The 23077-nt window shown below is 41.9% G+C and overlaps 1 protein-coding gene across 8 annotated transcripts in view; it reads left to right on the top strand.

Moving 5' to 3' along the window:
• Positions 1-23077, top strand: part of SRRM3 (serine/arginine repetitive matrix 3) — a 598168-nt gene that overhangs the window by 278417 nt on the left and 296674 nt on the right. For all 8 annotated transcript variants that reach the window (XM_073665425.1, XM_073665430.1, XM_073665431.1 and 5 more), the window contains one exon: positions 22588-22841. In XM_073665425.1, coding sequence (XP_073521526.1) covers positions 22618-22841 — 224 coding nt within the window. In that variant the 5' untranslated portion in view covers positions 22588-22617. The remainder of the gene's footprint in view (positions 1-22587; positions 22842-23077) is intronic.

Here is a 23077-nt window from a genome sequence, read left to right as displayed (position 1 = left end):
AATTCCATTACTCCAAATCAAAGCTTTCTCTCCCAAATTCCTCATACATACAAATGAGAAAGGGGAGTAAGCCATGCAATTCACCTCCTCGAGCAACTTATCTTCCCTGAAAAGAAAGGAATCAGCAATTGAATCTAAACTGCCATATCCTTCTCTCCTCCAACATCATTTGTCAGTATAGGATCAGGAGGCTCTCATAAACACAAGATGGTATGTTCTGAAGACTTTCATCTAATGTGTATGGGGGCCTTAAAGGGAATCTGTCACCCCTAGCACTTATCTGATCTCTAATATGGGCATACAGGTGATAGAAATGTAAATCTATACCTACCTGTATGCCTCATATTAGAGGTCTGGCTGCCCTGAAATGTCTTTTTATTCAGTGAAGTTTCCAATGCTTGCAGGCCCGGGGCCCTGAAGAAATCCCCGCTTCATGTGTGAATTATAATGTTTCCCTCCTCCCCTGCATGTCAGTGCCCGTATTTGGCTGTTGCAACTGCACATCACAGGGCAATGTGACATGCCGGGGAGGGGGGAAACATTACAATTACTACAGGAGGTGGGGACTTCTTCCAGTCCCCGGGACTGGAACACATCCGAAACTTGTATGAATAAAAAGACATTTCACAGCAACAAGACTTCTAATATGAGGCATACAGGTAGGTATAGATTCACATTTCTATCACCTGTATGCCCATATTAGAGGTCAGATAAGTGCCAGGGGTTGACAGATTCCGTTTAAGAACACTTCTAGGACATCTTGTGTAGGAAGTATTCATATGGTTTTAGAGTGGTGTTTTGAGGACCCCAATACAGATTAGACTTTAGACTAATGTCAGCTGAACCACACAATATTGGTAGCATTGGCTGACAGTCTAATATGTAAGAGGGCCCCCCAACTTACCCCCACAGATGATGTCCTGGGAGATAAGGGTCCGGCAGTTTGAATTTTATGTCCAACCTTTTTGTTATTCAGGAAAAAAGTCACTTCCAGGGGCATTCCCCTCTCTCTCTTTTTTGATTACACATGAATGAGCTGAGCCAAACGTTCATGTGTTTGGGGGATTTGGGAGAGATAGCTGATTGCCAAAGGTGCACTCAGCTATCAGCTATCACATGTGTATGATCAGCCTTATATGTGCTCCCATTCGTGGTATATGGTAGAAATATCAGAACCAGTTCCAGGCTTTCTTCGGTTTGCTTGTTTAAATCAAGTTATAATGATGTTATGGTTTGTTATAAGTAGATGGTGAACAGATGCTACTTGTGATATCCTGAGTCCTTCTCTACTTAAACACCTTTGACACTACAGATGTAAATTGGTAGTGTAAATCTGACAGCATTAAAGGAAAATGATTTAATGTGGACTGTGAGATGTTTATTATTAGAAATCTTTGAAAAGTGCCAACAGTGGTAAAAGTTTTCCGGGGGGGGGAAAATATAAATGGCCTATTCTTATGATTGGACAGCTATGTTTGATTGGTGCGGTCCTCCGACCCAGACCCCCCAGCAATTAGGAGAATGAAGGGGCTATCAGGAATGTTGCAGTCCCTTTACACAGGCACACAGGGCTCATCTGTCCAGTAAATGGAGATAATTTTACAGGAAGTAGATTTTTTCTTTTAAAACACTAGGTAGAAAATAAGGAATATTGTTTAAAGGGGTTGTTGACAAGTTGAAAAAAAAATAGCTTAAGAGCAGGAAATGTTCTAAAATTAAAAAAAAAAAAAATAACTGTAACTCACCTGTTATATGCACTGCCACTCTAGCACTGATACTGTGGAGGTTCCTGTTCATGTGCCTTACATGTTTATGACGTCATACATGCAGTCTTCATTTTCTCGGCAATTGATTGGCTGTATCAGTCACTGCTGCTGCAAAGTAAACAATCAATGGCAGAAACTAACTTAGATTTTTCTTTGGAATTGTAGCAAGTTTCTGCTTTAAAGTTAATATATTCACTCCATGACAATCTCTTTAATGACATAATATCCAAGATTAGAGTAATCTGATCAGTCTCTGTGGACAGTACCACTGTTATGTTATGTCTCCCTCTGTAACTCATTACAATTTCTTCATTGGTCCATTGTTAGTTTTATTACACTTCTAGTGATGTCAGATGCCTTAATGGACCAGAGAAGAAGCAGAAATTCTTCTCTCTTTTACTTAATGAGTATTCTCCGAGCTTTCAGCAGGTTAAGAATTTAAAGGCAGAGAAGAGCAGAGAGCCAGTTATCCCTAGGGAACTTTGCTAGTATTGGATCTGACATCACAGCCTGAGGTTTAGGTCAGTTAGAAACTGTTTCCATGACAACGGTAATTGCATTTTGGAAGGAGCAGCATTTGGGGACACTTGGATTGCTTTCTCCTTCCCATGTATCAGAGAGTAGAACTGTCTGAGCAGCAATTTATTGCATTTTTTGTGAATCCATCTAATGATCCTTTCTATGGCACATACTGTATTTAGATCCTCCGTGCAACATACCTGGAACAGTTCCTCTTCAGGCTGCATTATATTTGTACATGGGTCACAATTTAGGGTCATGCGTCATAAATTGTTTATTTTGTTTCACTGAATTTTTTTAAATTATTTAAAATGAAATGGAATAGAAATAATCATATAGGCTACTTTGGATCTAAGAAATTCCGTTTCTCAATACTTATTTATTTTTGCATGGCTATCTTATCCATTTCACCTTATCCAGCTCTCTCAAAATTTGTAGCAATAACATAAATATTATAATGTAGTAATAACAGTAACTTGTGCCAGTCAGTTGAATGGTCTGCTATGTGTATAGCTGTAGAAAGCTTTAACCTGACATTCAATATGTTACTATATACCATGATGCGGCTGATCTTCTATTGCATGTGATGTGTTAAAGAGAATATATCATCAGAAAATTACCTATTGTTTAAATTCATTTTTGTGTAATTTTTTTTAATGTTTGGCAATATTTTTTTTCCATATCTCAATTTATATCAAAAATAAAAAGTTCTCATTATGCTGTTTCCACAGTGACCAATTGGAATATTTTAGAATCTAACTTATTGGGGTCGATTCATCAACATTTTTACGCCAGAAAAGTCCAAAAAATGTGCTGGCATTTTGTACCCCAAAAATCCTACTCCACTCCCCGACTGGAGTACCAATTCCGACGTGGCCTAGGGAGGTGCATGACATTCAGAATATGCTCCGAATTAAGTGGCGTGCACCTTTTAATGAATTCTGCGCCTTCTACTCAAGCAAGACTGGCGTAGCACACACATGCACTACTCCAGCCTGATTAATGGGCCCCATTGTTGTTTTAGGAAGTTCACCTGTACATTAGCAACAATGAACATAGTCAGACTATATCTTTTGTAATGAGGCATTTAATAAGCATGTGCAGAAGTCATTATGAAGGTAGGGGGAGTGTTATGTTCTGCAACTTAGAACTAAGGAATAGGAGGGAAAAGCTGTCCCTGCACTGAGACTCAGCTTAACCCTGCGCTGGAGTGGGTGCCCTATTCCTTGTGAATAGCCCCACCGAAACTCCTGCACTGAACTCAAACGAAGACCTGAAGGAAGGGGAAAGAGGTCCCTAAAAGATCTAAGGACTGGGAGCATTAAAGGGAGCAAAACTGGTGGAACAAGAAGTCCCAGGATATCAATTGTCCAAAGCACAAAGAACTTAACAAAACAACTTAGCCAGAGCACAAGCGTAACAACACTGATGTCCAGAGGGGAATGGGAGACAGGTGCTGAGTAATAAAGAGTGAAGAGATCACGTGACCAAGACACCCAGCACCAGAGGAAAAGACTAGAAGCCAGCAAACCACAACAAGATGGCCGATAGTAAAACAACATAGATTCTAACAGGGAGCAGGGTCAGCTGTGACATCGCCTATTGTGACTGGTGGATCCTATGTTATCAGCTGTTCATAGTGTTACTTTTCATTGCAATCATGTCTCTGCTGATAAGTAGCCTGCTGAAAACTGCTCCTGAAACTATAGGAATTATGTGACTACACCAGTCATGGTGGCTAGTGTGAACAAAAAGAAGGAGAGTGTATTAATCACTGACACAAGTGCCTACTAATTAAGGATTTATTTTTTTTATTGATGGCCAGGAAAATTACCAGAGGAGGCTTATAGTGTTTCCCCACAAATGTCTTTTTGACCCTCATCCGGCTAGTATTTCGCAATGTTTAATCGACATCAAAAAAGGATATTGTAAAGCACTTTTCTCAGTCTGCTTCTTAAATTTCATGCAGCCAGAACTACTCAATTTGTATCCATGAGCATAGCAATAATCATTAATTATTGACTTAATTATCATTACGTGCATGGCCTTCCATCATGTCAATAGCTGCCCTGCCAGTAAACAGCTGGTGAATGTGAGTCCAGCTGCTCCTATCCCCAGTGATCACCTGTTATTATTGGGGAAATTTGGCACAGGACACATTAGTACTGTAGTATTAAAAATAAACCAAAATATTGTATACACACTATAGGTCAGTTAAACAAAACCAAAAAAACATAAAGAAAAAAAACCCTAAAAACAATCACTACTTTATTATTAAATTAAAAAAAAATATATATATATAGATAAATACTCCCCATTAGAGACATGTAATAATGTTTAGCAGACTGATAGGTACTGTATATGGATAAGGATATGGATAAAGATATATACCTAGAATGCCTTAAGGCTGTGTGCCCACGTAGCATTTTTCAAGCGTATATGCTGCGGAATTTCCGCAGCGTAAACGCTTGAAAAACGCATGTATATCCGCACCCCATGGTCCCCAATGGGATTCCGCAAGTTCTATGCACATGCTGCGGATTTTTCCGCAGCGTTTATGCCGCGTTCAAAAATCCGCAGCATGTCAATTAATTTTGCGTTTCCGCAAGCGGAATTGCCTTTGTCCAATGCATAAAAAACGCAAGGCAATTCCGCATGTGGAAAACGCGTGATAAACGCGCGAAAAATGCGCGATAAACGCGTGCGGAATTCCGCATGCGTTTTTCCGGGAGAGGACTTGCATTTATGCAGCAGAAATTTTCTGCTTCATAAATGCAACGTGGGCACATAGCCTTAGGATGACTCTAAATAGCTTACCCTAGCTTGCAGTGGAGGTTGGCAAAAAGCAAAGCCACACTAAGAAGAATTAAAATTCCCCCCCAAGATTCAAGAAATAAAACAGCAAAAAAAAGGGCAGCAGTGTTTACCTGCCCATATCTCAGAACTAATGCACTACCAGGGTGCAGCAAACCCACATAAAGATGGGGACTGCACAGGTGCAAAATACTGATGAGACAATCACTCACAACCTACCATTTCATGGAGGGGGTGAATGCTTAGTATTTGAATTGCACACAAAAAGGCTTTTATAGGGAGCTGTTCACATTTGGGTAGTGCACAGTAAACTGGGGTGTCTGTTCCCATGGAGTGCACTTGGATAGTACAGCCCGCCTAATCTAATAGTATGGGCGTAACTAATAGGCTGTAAGCCGGATACTGTGCACTGGTAGTGCATTAGTTCTGAGATCTGGGCAGGTAAACACTGCTGCCCTTTTCTTGCTGTGTTTTTTCTTGAATCTTGGGGGGAATTTTAATTCTTCTTAGTTCTTAGTATGGCTTTGCTTTTTGTGTTTAACGTAGGGACTCTTAAGCATGAGGACCCTTGACGCGGGTTACGAGCTTGCGTATTTTGGCCAAAATAATGACTAATACCTCATATATTATATATACAGTACAGACCAAAAGTTTGGACACACCTTCTCATTTAAAGATTTTTCTGTATTTTCATGACTATGAAAATTGTACATTCACACTGAAGGCATCAAAACTATGAATTAACACATGTGGAATTATATACTTAACAAAAAAAGTGTGAAACAACTGAAAATATGTCTTATATTCTAGGTTCTTCAAAGTAGCCACCTTTTGCTTTGATGGCTGCTTTTCACACTCTTGGAATTCTCTTGATGAGCTTCAAGAGATAGTCACCGGAAATGGTCTTCCAACAATCTTGAAGGAGTTCCCAGAGATGCTTAGCACTTGTTGGCCCTTTTGCCTTCACTCTGCGGTCCAGCTCACCCCAAACCATCTCGATTGGGTTCAGGTCTGGTGACTGTGGAGGCCAGGTCATCTGGTGTAGCACCCCATCACTCTCCTTCTTGGTCAAATAGCCTTTACACAGCCTGGAGGTGTGTTTGGGGTCATTGTCCTGTTGAAAAATAAATGATGGTCCAACTAAACGCAAACCGGATGGAATAGCATGCCGCTGCAAGATGCTGTGGTAGCCATGCTGGTTCAGTATGCCTTCAATTTTGAATAAATACCCAACAGTGTCACCAGCAAAGCACCCCCACACCATCACACCTCCTCCTCTATGCTTCACGGTGGGAACCAGGCATGTAGAGTCCATACATTCACCTTTTCTGCGTCGCACAAAGACACGGTGGTTGGAACCAAAGATCTCAAATTTGGACTCATCAGACCAAAGTACAGATTTCCACTGGTCTAATGTCCATTCCTTGTGTTCTTTAGCCCAAACAAGTCTCTTCTGCTTGTTGCCTGTCATTAGCAGTGGATTCCTAGCAGCTATTTTACCATGAAGGCCTGATGCACAAAGTCTCCTCTTAACAGTTGTTGAAGAGATGTGTCTGCTGCTAGAACTCTGTGTGGCATTGACCTGGTCTCTAATCTGAGCTGCTGTTAACCTGCGATTTCTGAGGCTGGTGACTCGGATAAACTTATCCTCAGAAGCAGAGGTGACTCTTGGTCTTCCTTTAATGGGGCGGTCCTCATGTGAGCCTGTTTCTTTGTAGCGCTTGATAGTTTTTGCAACTGCACTTGGGGACACTTTCAAAGTTTTCCCAATTTTTCAGACTGACTGACCTTCATTTCTTAAAGTAATGATGGCCACTTGTTTTTCTTTACTTAGCTGCTTTTTTCTTGCCATAATACAAATTCTAACAGTCTATTCATTAGAACTATCAGCTGTGTATCCACCTGACTTCTACACAACACAACTGATGGTCCCAACCCCATTTATAAGGCAAGAAATCCCACTTATTAAACCTGACAGGGCACACCTGTGAAGTGAAAAATATTTCCGGTGACTACCTCTCGAAGCTTATCAAGAGAATGCCAAGAGTGTGCAACGCAGTCATCAAAGCCAAAGGTGGCTACTTTGAAGAGCCTAGAATATAAGACATATTTTCAGTTGTTTCACACTTTTTTGTTAAGTATATAATTCCACATGTGTTGATTCATAGTTTTGATGCCTTCAGTGTGAATGTACAATTTTCATAGTCATCAAAATACAGAAAAACCTTTAAATGAGAAGGTGTGTCCAAACTTTTGGTCTGTACTGTATGCATTTTTGCACTTTTTTATTACAGGGTGCAGCCAGGCCCATAATATATTACACACACCAGAGGCCCAAGGAGAAACCATAGATAGGTTTAATCTATGGTTTCTCCTTGGGCCTCGGACATGTGCAATATATTATTGAGCTGTATATACACTGTTGATAAAGTATAGAAGTTGAGGATAGATATGATATAGCATACATTGACTACCTTAATACTGTCATACTATTTGCGTATACATGCATGTTTCTTGGTGGGCAACTGACCATGTGATTGTGATCTTTGATTATTGAGTAATTATAGGCTGTTGTCCTAAAAAATCTTTTTTGGGACGGAGATCCTAAGGCCTGGGGAAGATGTAAAATGTTTTGAGTTTTTTGGTTTTTGTTTGGCACGTGTTCATATTTTACAGATAGGGTATATAATAGGACCAGTGAGGGTCAGTGGACATGGAGCGGGGACGCCACATCGCATGTTTAGGGTGCCAACCTCCGCTGCAAGATAAGATAAGTCATTTAGGGTCATCCTAGGGAAATTCTGGGTCTATATCCTACCCGTATCCTTATCCATATACAGTTGAAACCAGAAGTTTACATACACTATATAAAAAGACACATATGCATGTTTTTCTCAATATCTGACATGAAATCAGAATAAACCTTTCCTGTTTTAGCTCAATTAGGATTACCATCATTTTTAATATTTGCCAAATGCCAGAATAATGAGAGAGAGAGAATGTTTTAAGGCATTTTTATTACTTACTGCAATGTCAAAAGTTTACATACACTGAGATTACTATGCCTTTAAACAATACTGGACTGCCCATATCATGATGTCATGTGTTTGGAAGCTTCTGATAGTTTTTTTGGCATCATCTGAGTTAATTAGAGACACACCTGTGGATGTATTTTAATGCACACCTGAAACACACTGCTTCTTTGTGTAGCCTCATGGGAAAGTCTAAAGAAATCAGCCAAGATATCAGGAAGAGAATTATGGACTTGCACAAGGCTGGCTCATCCTTGGGTAGAATTTCAAGATACCTGAAGGTGCCTGGTTCATCTGTACAAACAATTTTACGCAAGTACAAACAAGATAGGAATGTCCAGCCATCATACCGCTCAGGAAGGAGACGGGTTCTGTGTCCTAGAGATGAACGTGCTTTGGTCCAACATGTGCATATCAACCCAAGGACAAAAGCAAAAGACCTTGTGAAGATGATGGCGGAAGCTACTAAGATTGTGTCAATATCCACAGTGAAACGAGTACTGTATCACCATGGGCTGAAAGGCCACTCTGCCAGGAAGAAGCCATTACTTCAAAAGAAACATAAAAAATCCATATTAATGTTTGCAAATGCACACAGCAACAAAGACCTTAATTTTTGGAGACATGTCCTGTGGTTTGATGAAACAAAAATTAAAATTTTTGGTCATAATAACCATCGTTACGTTTGAAGGAAAAAGGGAGAAGCTCGGAAGCCTAAGAACTCCATCCCAACTGTGAAACATGGGGGTGGCAACATCATGTTGTGGGGTTGTTTTGCTGCAGGAGGGACTGGTGCACTTCACAAAATAGATGGCATCATGAGAAAAGAAGATTATGTGGCAATGCTGAAGCAACATCTCAAGACATTAGCCAGGAAGTTAAAGCTTGGGCGGAAATGGGTCTTCCAAATGGACAATGACCCGAAGCATACTGCCAAAATGGTAACAAAAGTGGCTTAAGGATAACAAAGTCAATGTTTTGAAGTGGCCATCACAAAGCCCTGATCTCAATCCTATTGAAAATTTATGGGCAAAGCTGAAAAGGTAGGTGCGAGCAAGGCGACCTCCAAACCTGGATCAGTTACACCAGTTTTGTCAGGAGGAATGGGCCCAAATTCCAACCAACTATTGTGAGCAGCTTGTGGAACGGTATCCCAAATGTTTGACCCAAGTCATGCAGTTTAAGGTCAATGGTACCAAATACTAATGAAATGTATGTAAACTTTTGACTTTGCAGTAAGTAATAAAAATGCCTTAAAACATTCTCTCTCTCTCATTATTCTGGCATTTGCAAATATTAAAAATGATGGTAATCCTAATTGACCTAAAACGGGAAAAGTTTATTCTGATTTCATGTGAGATATTGAGAAAGACATGCGTATATGTCTTTATATATAGTGTATGTAAACTTCTGGTTTCAGCTGTATCTATCAGTCTGCTACATGTTATTACATGTGTCTAATTGGGAGTATTTACCTGTATTATTGTTTTTTTTTTAAATTTAATAATAAAGTACGGTATTATTACACAGCACCAAGTTAAATCAGTGCTTGCACAAGGTTTTTCAGAGCAAGAGACTATCTGAAGCAGAAAGAAGAATTCCAGCATCCGCCATGGAATAAATTGTTAAAACATGACTTTTAATTGCTTTATTTAAAATATGTAAGAACAAAACATTTCAATTAAATTGTGGAGACAAAAAGAGAGAGGAGACAAAACCTGATCTTCAAGGGCATTTTGTTCAGGATTTTTCTTGCAGTTTTGGTGCTTTTTTGATGCTTTTTTTTTCAGCGTTTTTTTCACTGTCCTTTTGTCTCTTTTTATGCATCTACATAAAGTTCTGTGAAAAAAAGAACTCCATTCTATTTTGGCATCAAAAACGCTAATACAAATTTTGATGCATTTTGATGCTTTTTTTTTCCACAACCCATTACTTCTTATGGGTGAAAAAACGCTGGAAAAATGCTGAAAGAAGTGACATGCTCTATTTTCCAAAAAAACATGTAATTAGGCACAAAATCCTGAAAAGAAAAAAAACATGATGTGTGAACAGAAAATTCTGGTTTCTCATAGACTTTGCTGATACTGCAAAAGGCATCTGAAAATTTGCATAAATAACTGCATCAAAAAATTCTTAAAAAAACATGATGTGTGAACATAGCCTTAATCCTGAATTCTGAAGCTCTTTGTACTAGTTTATAAAGAATGGCAAAAAGTTTGTTCATATGCCTTAATAGTGTTTATGCAAAGGAGTTAACTTGATGAGATCATCTTTTGTGTCAAAAATAATTTTTCCTTGGAGAAAAAAGGCTCTTCACTCATTTTGTTAGTGTAATTAATTTAAAATCCTATTCCCTACAATGTAACGCTGCTGTATAAAATATTCATCAAACGGTGAATGTATCCTATATATAAATTGTAAAAAAGAAAACTCTTTTAAAGGGGTTGTCCCATAAGTAAAATCACTTTAATCAATAGATCTTGGACTAATAATAATTTCCACAATTGGATGTGTTAAAAAATGTTCATGTGCTGAGATAATCTTATAAATGTGACCCTGCTGTGTACTGTGTAATGGCTGTGTCTGACCGTACAGGGACATGGTCTGATCATACCACATCTCCTGGGCAGGGGAGGAAGCAAAAGACTATACAGACATTACAGCACGGGATCACAGCGGCTGGTTTGTGTAAGGGAAAAAATTTCACTTCCTGTTTAAAAGCTTGTTTTGCCTCACAAGAAATAATTAGCTGTGATCCCATGCTGTAATGTCTGTATACTCTATTTTACTTCCTCCCCTGCCCTGGAGCTTTGGTATCGCCTACCATGTTCCTGTACGGTCAGACACAGCCATTACACAGTACACAGCAGGGGCACATTTATAAGATTATCTCAGCACAGGAACATTTTATTTAATCACATCCAATTGTGGAACTTATTTTTATTCTAAGATCTATTAATTAAAATATACTTTGTTCATGGGATAACCCCTTTATATATCCTTTAAGGGGTTGGTCACTACATTACATATCCTTTACATGGGAACTAATTGCCATAGATAAGCACTTTACTTAAATACCTTGATATCCCAAATTCTTCTGTAACTTGAACTGCTCTTCTGGTCACATGATCTGTGGCTGAGAATCACCTGACTTCCTGTAATAGCACATCAAAATATCCATAAGTTCCACTTCCTGCCTCTGGAAACTGGTGTGGGTGTGGCTTGATGTGTGTTTGAGCGGGATCCATTCAGCAGAGCTCACACTGCCCCTATGCATGCTGCTACAGACAGCTCTCTGGAAACTGATGTGTGGGTGTGGCTTGCTGTGTGGGTGTGGCTCGATGAAGCAGAGCTCACACTGCTCCTATGCATGCTTCTGCAGACCTAGCTCTCCCTGCAGACACAGCTCTATATTTTTTCTGTATGTATACAGCAGACTATATATAGAGTGCATATACACATACTGCTCACTCTCCCTATTCATCCATCCATTAGTCAGCAAGGGGGAGAAGGGGAAATCTGTATTGCCAGGGTTTCTGTTCTGGTGCTTTGTGTATTACTTCTATTCACTGTAAGTGTCCTATACAGGAGATTGTGTTGATGCTGTGAATGATGTTGTGGGACGACTGGGAGGGGTTTACGTAGAGTTACAGCCGGTGATATGCTGACTTACAGCCCAGCACAAGGGATGATGGGAAATGTCAGAGGGGAGCAGAGGAATCTGAAGAGGATGTGATGGCTGTGACAGCAGAGTTGATGCCAGGGCACAGGAAGCAAAGCAGAAAACAAGAAACTAACAAAAAAGGTATTTTGAGTTGTGAAGGATATTCTAGAATAATCACATGTTCCCTGGTTGTCAGGTCTCAAAGCACAGTGTAACCTGACTCCCAGCTGTAAGGGAGAAGGGAGGGGGGCTTCAGTGTGAGTGTCCATCTGCAGCTGTGAGCTGAGCTGACAGGCAAGCCCCCTGCTGAGATCTTTTCTTTGTTCTCAACATGTGCTGTTTTGTTAAGGTACTATATTTCTATACTTAGATGTGGAAGAACTATATGTCCCAGCTCTTCTCAAAATAGATTTTCTAGCTCAGGCGAAGATAGCAAACGCCCGACTGCATCCTAGCCCACTCTAGTGTGTAGGGACAAGGAGATACATGTCCCAGCCTTTTGGAACCTCCTACAACTGCTGTGTTTGGTACCCACACGTAGCAGGGGCCCGGCCGGGTTAGTTAACACCAAAACCCTGTTCCCTGGGACCATCCACTAAGGCGGTATGGGCCTTGTTAGTTCTGGGAGTCTCTCAGCCAGGAAGGAACAGGGGGTGGAGACTTGGGCTGAACAGGGGGCAGGTAGTGGGAGTTCCCAGAGAGCTGGAAAGTCTGTGTAGAAAAAGCCTATTATCTTTTCCCTGGGGAAGCTCGTGACATGCAGACGTGAGGGACAAGTCCAGCTACCAACATTCTTCCCCATGTGGTCGCCCAACCCCCGAGCCATGCTTTCCATCTACCTGTAATTGACTTCAAGATCTGTGGTGCTTGATGTACCATGCTTTCGTATTTGTAACTCTGACCACTGTATATGTATAACCTTGTGTATCTAGTAGATTGTTTAGTGAGCCCTTATGGCGATTAAATATATAATTTAATCTTGGGCTGGTCTTTTATCTCGAACCACGAACCTCACGTCTGTTGTTCAGTCAACGACGCGCTAGCCGGCTGGTTTCTAGCCCGATATAAGTCTGTTATATCAAATAGGAACTGGTGGCAGCTCTATCCAGGCCGACAAAGCTCTGCTTCGCTGGAGTAGTGAAAGAACCTCTCAGCCTGTCAGGAGTGTGGGAGAGTTTGGGGCCACATCAGCGACTGAGTGGACCACCTTTTTCTACCCCCAGGTATCTCTCTGTACCCGTGTGGACAGGAGGTGACGGTGTAGAACTGTGCCGATCTGACCTTACGCGTCCTTGAGGGGGTGCGGAATGTCACGTTGGTGCAAAGGGTAGATCCGTATTACGTGCTCCATCTGGCGTAGTGTGACGTCAGGCGGGTGGCGGGGTAAGGATCCACCGGAAGAAGCGGCGAAAGCTGGATTCTGCGAGCCCCCCTGGTGCCGTTTCTTCACATGAGTTTTATAGGGGCATTATCCTTAAACATTTATGGCAAAAAAAACATTAACTGAGTTAGAGTAGTGGACAACCTCTAAGTTAGGACAGTTCAGTAATTTTTTTACCCATTTTCTAGTACTAACCAATTTACAGAGATCACGGTAACACCAAATATGACTGTGTTTACATATGCAATTACCCCAGAGTTCTGAGTAGCAAATCCTTTTTGTAAGGGAAATGTGTTTGTATGGAGCTGAGTCTGCCATAAACAAACTGTTCCTACACCAAATGGACAAACTGGATTTACCAATATTGCAAGGACTCAGAACAAAGGGGTTTTCTTGTTCTAAGTACAGAAGTGTCAATCCCGACACCCCACCCTGGTCACTCTGAAGGGTTAGCAAATGGTCATTATAACCAAGCTGAATATTTCCTATGTACTGTATGGATGGAATTAATCAGAGACACAGGATATTTGACATGCAAAGCCCTGGCCCACCATCCAGTCACAAACAGCAATTTTAAATAGTCCAATCCAGGCCATCCTGAAAACCCGAGCTAGGGTCAAGCATATAAAAGCTGAGTTGCACAAAAGAAAGTTTTTCACATGCTGGCTGTGATTCATAATTCATTTCTCAAGATAGCTGTAGATGGAAACTTTTCTGCATTTCTGTTTTTTCTCCCTTTTTGTTTTTCTGTTATTTCTCCCTTTTTGTTTTATAACTGTTTTGAATATTTGTGCATCATTTTATTTTTACATTTTTATATATTTTCTTATAAGCACTGTATTTTTATATTAAATCTTTTTAATAAGTTTGACCCTTGTATGCTCTAAAGAATCCATAGCCTTTCAGAGAGTGTGTGACCTTTTTTTTGATTGTCAAACAGTGGAATATTTTGGGTACTCATCACCCCTTGTATTTGATGAGTGGTGGCAGCGTGTTGTGTAGCCGGGGTGTGTGGACTGTTTGGGGTGTGATTAAAGCTCACTTTATAGCCTAGAACAGAGGTTGAGTGTTGGATTGTGTGAGAGGAGATAAATTAACCCTTGCAGGCACACCCCACGGCACATGCTGAGAAGTGTATATGTGACACTTTTATTCATTCATCCACAAAAACAATATACCTAAGCCACTTAAGGACTCTAAGAAAGTTGGTTGATTACTTCCGAGCTTTTCCAGAAATAGGTAACTAAGAAAAAAGTAAACCAATCTGCTAACGACTTCAACATAGCAGAAAACTCTGTGGTTGTTTCCTTTTTAGTTGCCTTCTGTTTGTATCCAGTGTTTATCCACAATGCAAATATATATACAGTTAGGTCCATATATATTTGGACAGAGACAACATTTTTCTAATTTTGTTTCTAGACATTACCACAATGAATTTTAAACAAAACAATTCAAATGCAGTTGAAGGTCAGACTTTCAGCTTTCATTTGAGGGTATCCACATTAAAATTGGATGAAGGGTTTAGGAGTTTCAGCTCCTTGACATGTGCCACCCTGTTTTTAAAGAGACCAAAAGTAATTGGACAGATTAAATAATTGTAAATAAAATGTTCATTTCTTGTAATTGGTTGAAAACCCTTTGTTGGCAATGACTGCCTGAAGTCTTGAGCTCATGGACATCACCAGACGCTGTGTTTCCTCCTTTTTGATGCTCTGCTAGGCCTTCACTGCGGTGGTTTTCAGTTGCTGTTTGTTTGTGGGCCTTTCTGTCTGAAGTTTAGTCTTTAACAAGTGAAATCCATGCTTAATTGGGTTGAGATCAGGTGACTGACTTGGCCATTCAAGAATATTCCACTTCTTTGCTTTAATAAACTCCTGGGTTGCTTTGGCTTTATGTTTTGGGTCATTGTCCATCTGTAGTATGAAATGACGACCAATCAGTTTGGCTGCATTTGGCTGGATCTGAGCACACAGTATGGCTCTGAATACATCAGAATTCATTTGGCTGCTTCTGTCCTGTGTCACATCATCAATAAACACTAGTGACCCAGTGCCACTGGCAGCCATGCATGCCAAGCCATCACACTGCCTCCGTCGTGTTTTACAGATGATGTGGTATGCTTTGGATCATGAGATGTACCATGCCTTCGCCATACTTTTCTCTTTCCATCATTCTGGTAGAGGTTGATCTTGGTTTCATCTGTCCAAAGAATGTTCTTCCAGAACTGTGCTGGCTTTTTTAGATGTTTTTTAGCAAAGTCCAGTCTAGCCTTTTTATTCTTGATGCTTATGAGTGGCTTGCACCATGCAGTGAACCCTCTGTATTTACTTTCATGCAGTCTTCTCTTTATGGTTGATTTGGATATTGATACGCCTACCTCCTGGAAAGTGTTGTTCACTTGGTTGGCTGTTGTGAAGGGGTTTCTTTTCACCATGGAGATTATTCTGCGATCATCCACCACTGTTGTCTTCTGTGGGCACCCAGGTCTTTTTGCATTGATGAGTAGAGATGAGCGGTGTTCGACTAGAACTGTTCGCCAATCTCAAATTCGAGCTGTTTTGGGCGGTGTTCGAGTTGTTCGACGAACCCGAACGATTTGCAAAAAATTCGGCTGTTCGAGGTTATGTTCGATAACTGTTCGTGCACCAAAAGCGTGTCCTGCATGTCTGGCGCTATTTAGAGCACCAATCATGCAGGGATTGTCTGCCACTCACTGTAATGCCACAGCCATGGTGGTTGTGGCATTACAGTGATTGCCCAAATCGATGGGAACAGTGCCAACAGTGAAACATGAAAAGCCACCAATTCAGCAGCGGCATACACCTGTACCCGACAATTTAGAACCGAAAGAATAGAGCTTCACACATAGATTAGATAGATATAAACATGTCAGCCACATATATACAAAGTACAGTGAAAGTGCTGCTTACTGTACTTGTCATTTAGCGTAAAGGATTTATCAAAAAAAATAATAGTGTTTTCATGCACCGTCTCTTTAAAAAAGCCGGCCGGCAATTCAGCAGCGGTACCCGACAATTTATAACAGACAGAATAGAGCTTCACACATAGATTAGATAGATAGAAACATGTCAGCCACATATATACGAAGTACAGTGACAGTGTTGCTTACTGTACTTGTCATTTAGCGTAAAGGATTTATCAAAAAAAATAATAGTGTTTTCATGCACCGTCTCTTTAAAAAAGCCGGCCGGCAATTCAGCAGCGGTACCCGACAATTTATAACAGACAGAATAGAGCTTCACACATAGATTAGATAGATAGAAACATGTCAGTCACATATATATGAAGTACAGTGATAGTGTTGGTTACTGTACTTGTCATTTAGTATTAAAATAAAGGATTTATTATTAAAAAAATTGGCGTGGGGTTCCCCTTAATTTTAGGCTCTAGCGGAGGTTAAGCAGACGGCTGGGGCAGATGTTTGAAGCCTGGGAAGGGGGTAATACCCACGGAGCTTCCCAGGCTACTAATATCAGCCCCCAGCTGAATACATAGCCTTTACTAGCTATTAAAATGGGGGACCCCCCAAAAAAAATGACGTGGGGTCCCCCCTAATTTAATAGCTAGCAAAGGCTAGGCAGACAGCTGGGGGCTGATATTAATAGCCCAGGAAGGGAGCCATGAATATTGGCCCCCTCCCAGGCTAGAAACACCAGCCGTCAGCCGCCCCAGAAATGGCGCATTCATAGGATGCGCCAATTCTGGCACTTAGCCTCGCTCTTCCACGCTGCCCTGGTGCGGTGGCAGGGGGTAATAGGGTTGGGGTTGATGTCAGCTTATAATGCCAGCTGACATCAAGCCCAGGTTAGTAATGGAGAGGCGTCTATAAGACACCCCCATTACTAACCCCATAGTCAAAGTTAAAAAAAACACAAACACCCAGAATAAAGTCCTTTAATTGAAATAAAGACACAATCCTTTATTGTTCTAAATTAAACCATACTTACCGTCACGCCCATTCCAGCTGAAGCCAACGATCTCCTGCAATAAAAGAAAAATAATAAAGCAACCTCATCCTTACCTTTCCATGGTTCCCACGACAGCTTCAGCTCTGCTACATCGAGATGACAGGCTGGACCGCAGCAGAACGCTGCCATCCAGCCTCTCATCCCGCAGACACTGAGAAGCGCAGGCTTGCTTGCGCTGCTCAGCGTCTCTCTGTGACGACATCCAGATGAGCCGAGTTCATGTCCAATGAACTCGGCTCACCTCATGCACGTCACTGACAGCGTGGGAAAATTCTCACGCTGAAGCGGTGAGTGCAGGAGAATTCTCCCACGCTGTCAGTGACGTGCATAAGGTGAGCTCATGTCCAATGAACTCAGCTCACCTCCTGCACGTCACTGACAGCGTGGGAGAATTCTCCTGCACTCAGCGCTTCAGCGTGAGAATTTTCCCACGCTGAAGCGCTGAGTGCAGGAGAATTTTCCCACGCTGTCAGTGACGTGCATAAGGTGAGCTCATGTCCAATGAACTCAGCTCACCTCCTGCACGTCACTGACAGCGTGGGAGAATTCTCCTGCACTCAGCGCTTCAGTGTGAGAATTCTCCCACGCTGAAGCGCTGAGTGCAGGAGAATTTTCCCACGCTGTCAGTGACGTGCATGAGGTGAGCCGAGTTCATTGGACATTAACTCGGCTCATCTGGATGCCCTCACAGAGAGACACTGTGGAGCGCAAGCAAGCCTGCGCTTCTCAGTGTCTGCGGGATGACAGGCTGGATGGCAGCGTTCTGCTGCGGTCCAGCCTGTCATCTCGATGTAGCAGAGCTGAAACTGTCATGGGAACCATGGAAAGGTAAGGATGATGTTGCTTTATTATTTTTCTTTTATTTCAGGAGATCGTTGGCTTCAGCTGGAATGGGCGTGATGGTAAGTATGGTTTAATTTAGAACAATAAAGAATTGTGTGTTTATTTCAATTAAAGGACTTTTTTCTGGGTGTTTTGTTTTTTTTAAATACTTTACTAGAAATTCATGGTGGTCATGTCTAATATTGGCGTGACCCCATGAATTTCGGGCTTAGGGCCAGCTGATAATGCCAAGCTGGCCCTAACCCCTTTATTACCCAGTGAGCCACCGCATCAGGGCCCTGGATGAGTTGGGTACAGCGCCAGAAGATGGCGCTTCTATGAACGCGCCATTTTCCGGGGTGGCTGCGGACTGCAATTTGCAGCGGGGGTGGCCCAGAAAGCTTGGGCCTCCCTGCGCTGCGGATTCCAGCCCCCAGCTGCCTAGTTGTACCTGGCTGGACACAAAAACAGGGCGAAGCCCCACGTCAATTTTCTTTAAATTATTTCATGAAATAATTAAGAAAAAAAGGGCTTCCCTATATTGTTGTGTCCGGCCAGGTACAAATAGGCAGCTGGTGGTAGGGGGCAGCCCGTTCCTGCCTGCTGTACCTGGCTGGACACAAATATAGTGCGAAGCCCCACGTCAATTTTTTTTAAATTATTTCATGAATTTCCTGAAATAATTTAAAAAAATTGAAGTGGGGCTTCGCACTATATTTGTGTCCAGCCAGGTACAGCAGGCAGGAACGGGCTGCCCCCAACCACCAGCTGCCTATTTGTACCTGGCCGGACACAACAATATAGGGAAGGCCTTTTTTTCTTAATTATTTCATGAATTTCATGAAATAATTAAAAAAAAAGTACGTGGGGCTTCGCCCTATTTTTGTGTCCAGCCAGGTACAACTAGGCAGCTGGGGGCTGGAATCTGCAGCGCAGGGAGGCCCAAGCTTTCTGGGCCCCCCCCCGGTACAAATTGCAGTCCGCAGCCACCCCGGAAAATGGCGCGTTCATAGAAGCGCCATCTTCTGGCGCTGTACCCAACTCATCCAGGGCCCTGGTGCGGTGGCTCACTGGGTAATAAAGGGGTTAGGGCCAGCTTGGTATTATCAGCTGGCCCCAAGCCCAAAATTCATGGGGTCACGCCAGTATTAGACATGACCGCCATGAATTTCTAGTAAAGTATTTAAAAAAAACACAACACCCAGAATAAAGTCCTTTAATTGAAATAAAGACACAATTCTTTATTGTTCTAAATTAAACCATACTTACCATCACACCCATTCCAGCTGAAACCAACGATCTCCTGCAATAAAAGAAAAATAATAAACCAACCTCATCCTTACCTTTCCATGGTTCCCACGACAGCTTCAGCTCTGCTACATCGAGATGACAGGCTGGACCGCAGCAGAACGCTGCCATCCAGTCTGTCATCCCGCAGACACTGAGAAGCGCAGGCATGCTTGCGCTCCTCACTGTCTTGCTGTGACGGCATCCAGATGAGCCGAGGTCATGTCCAATGAACTCGGCTCACCTCATGCACGTCACTGACAGCGTGGGAAAATTCTCACGCTGAAGTGCTGAGTGCAGGAGAATTCTCCCACGCTGTCAGTGATGTGCATGAGGTGAGCTCATGTTCAATGAACTCAGCTCACCTCCTGCACGTCACTGACAGCGTGGGAAAATTCTCCTGCAATCAGCGCTTCAGCGTGAGAATTTTCCCACGCTGTCAGTGACGTGCATGAGGTGAGCCGAGTTCATTAGACATGAACTCGGCTCATCTGGATGTCGTCACAGAGAGACGCTGAGCAGCGCAAGCAAGCCTGCGCTTCTCAGTGTCTGCCGGATGACAGGCTGGATGGCATCGTTCTGCTGCGGTCCAGCCTGTCATCTCGATGTAGCAGAGCTGAAGCTGTCGTGGGAACCATGGAAAGGTAAGGATGAGGTTGCTTTATTATTTTTCTTTTATTGCAGGAGATCGTTGGCTTCAGCTGGAATGGGCGTGATGGTAAGTATGGTTTAATTTAGAACAATAAAGGATTGTGTCTTTATTTCAATTAAAGGACTTTATTCTGGGTGTTTGTGTTTTTTTTAACTTTGACTATGGGGTTAGTAATGGGGGTGTCTTATAGACGCCTCTCCATTACTAACCTGGGCTTGATGTCAGCTGGCATTATAAGCTGACATCAACCCCAACCCTATTACCCCCTGCCACCGCACCAGGGCAGCGTGGAAGAGCGAGGCTAAGTGCCAGAATTGGCGCATCCTATGAATGCGCCATTTCTGGGGCGGCTGACGGCTGGTGTTTCTAGCCTGGGAGGGGGCCAATATTCATGGCTCCCTTCCTGGGCTATTAATATCAGCCCCCAGCTGTCTGCCTAGCCTTTGCTAGCTATTAAATTAGGGGGGACCCCACGTCATTTTTTTGGGGGGGTCCCCCATTTTAATAGCTAGTAAAGGCTATGTATTCAGCTGGGGGCTGATATTAGTAGCCTGGGAAGCTCCGTGGGTATTACCCCCTTCCCAGGCTTCAAAAATCTGCCCCAGCCGTCTGCTTAACCTCCGCTAGAGCCTAAAATTAAGGGGACCCCCACGCCAATTTTTTTAATAATAAATCCTTTATTTTAATACTAAATGACAAGTACAGTAACCAACACTATCACTGTACTTCATATATATGTGACTGACATGTTTCTATCTATCTAATCTATGTGTGATGCTCTATCTTTCTGTTCTAAATTGTCGGGTACCGCTGCTGAATTGCCGGCCGGCTTTTTTAAAGAGACAGTGCATGAAAACACTATTATTTTTTTAAATAAATCCATTACACTAAATGACAAGTACAGTAAGCAACACTATCACTGTACTTATTATATATGTGACTGACATGTTTCTATCTATCTAATCTATGTGTGAAGCTCTATTCTTTCTGTTCTAAATTGTCGGGTACAGATGCTGAATTGCCGGCCGGCTTTTTTAAAGAGACGGTGCATGAAAACACTAATATTTTTTTTAATAAATCCTTTACACTAAATGACAAGTGCAGTAAGCAACACTGTCACTGTACTTCTTATATATGTGGCTGACATGTTTCTATCTATCTAATCTATGTGTGATGCTCTATTCCTTCTTGTCTAAATTGTCGGGTACCGGTGTATGCCGCTGCTGAATTTGCCGGCCGGCTTTTTTAAAGAGAGTGTCTTCTGAGCAGTTTGTCAGCTTTTGGACACCTTTGCAGGTGTTTTCTATGTGTTTCTATGTGTTTTTGTTTGCCTGCCATTGGTTTTAACGGTGTTCGACGGTGTTCTAAGGTGTTCGACGAACAGTTCGACGAACAGTTCCTCGAACATCCCGGTGTTCGACGAACCGAACCGAACCCGAACACTACGGGGGTGGCTCAACACTATTGATGAGTTCACCAGTGCTTTCTTTCTTTCTCAGGATGTACCAAACTGTAGATTTTGCCACTCCTAATATTGTAGCAATTTCTCGGATGGTTTTTTTCTGTTTTTGCAGCTTAAGGATGGCTTGTTTCACCTGCATGGAGAGCTCCTTTGACCGCATGTTTACTTCACACCAAAACCTTCCAAATGCAAGCACCACACCTCAAATCAACTCCAGGCCTTTTATCTACTTAACTGAGAATGACATAACGAAGGGATTGCCCACACCTGTCCATGAAATAGCCTTGGAGTCAATTGTCCAATTACTTTTGGTCCCTTTAAAAACAGGGTGGCACATGTTAAGGAGCTGAAACTCCCAAACCCTTCATCCAATTTTAATGTGGATACCCTCAAATGAAAGCTGAAAGTCTGAACTTCAACTGCTTCTGAATTGTTTTGTTTAAAATTCATTGTGGTAATGTCTAGAACCAAAATTAGAAAAAGGTTGTCTCTGTCCAAATATATATGGACCTAACTGTATATAGCTTCCTTAAGAAAAGCTAACCTAGAAAGCAGAAGGAATACAGAAACATAATCAGAATTATACTTTACGTCTCAATTGTGTTTCTCTCCCGGGAACCCAAATAATTTTCCAGTATGAAATATTTTTTATCATCATCATAGTGTTCCCGCTGTTTCATTGCATGGTAATCTCATTTTTGTTTATATTTTGCTTACGCTCAGTAAAGAAAATGAATTCTGTCCGCATTGTTTAATAATACATCTAATAGCAGCTTACCATCCACAATACTCCTAAGGTGTGTCTGTAATTACATTACAATGTGCATAATAGCTCCTAACGCTGCCAGAGCTTCTTTTCCAATTAGCTATTACAATTTGTTCCCTTTGGGGTGCGCGGCAATCTCTCGCTGTGTTTTCCGCATGGTCAATTCTCCCAAATCCCTAATATATGAGAATTGACTTCTCTGTCTGCAATGGAAGCCTTCATAATGTAGCTTGTGCTGCTTGGTTGGCAGCGTTGGTCACTGTCTTGCAGAAAAGCAGATTAGTACAGCTCTTCCTCCATTAAGCCGTCAGTTTTAATTTAACAGAGCGGCTCAGAGCATGGAGACTATTTCCTTTTACCATTCTGTTTCAAAGGTGTGTGAAAGATAAGGAATAAACGTTAGCTTAAATGAATCTGTTTGCATTTTTTACAGGAAAAATAAGAGCTGTAAGGAGGCATTGCCATGTCGATTTGCAACAATGGTGCCAGAATTCCATCACCGCAGGAAGCTGCCAATGGTATTACCCAGCCCAGTGCTTCAGGCACCTGGCATAAACCAGAAGAAGAAGCAAGAGCTGCAGAGCCCAACCTTGTTAAGAAGGCCCACAGAGAAATTCTGGATCATGAGCGGAAAAGAAGGGTAGAGCTAAAGTGCATGGAGCTGCAGGAAATGATGGAAGAACAGGGGTAAGTCATTATCCACTGGCAGCCATATGAAAATCCAATTATAATGTAAATGACATATTCTGTACCTCTCACAAGTTATGGAGCGATAATGTATGAGTTATCAAGAACTTCACTGAGCTGATAAAGAAGCTTCTATTATGCACATACGCAGTTGTAAGTGTTAAAGGAGCACTCCGGTATTTTTTTTATTCCATTTTTTTTATTCCTCCTTTGTTAGCAATGATGTGTGTATGTGT

This window comes from Phyllobates terribilis, unplaced genomic scaffold (assembly GCF_046119375.1).
Source record: "Phyllobates terribilis strain yellow unplaced genomic scaffold, ASM4611937v1 Scaffold_2__4_contigs__length_985480577, whole genome shotgun sequence".
Classification (NCBI taxonomy): domain Eukaryota; kingdom Metazoa; phylum Chordata; class Amphibia; order Anura; family Dendrobatidae; genus Phyllobates; species Phyllobates terribilis.
The sequence above is the reverse complement of the archived record's forward strand: the minus strand, read 5'-3'. Positions and strand labels throughout refer to the sequence as shown.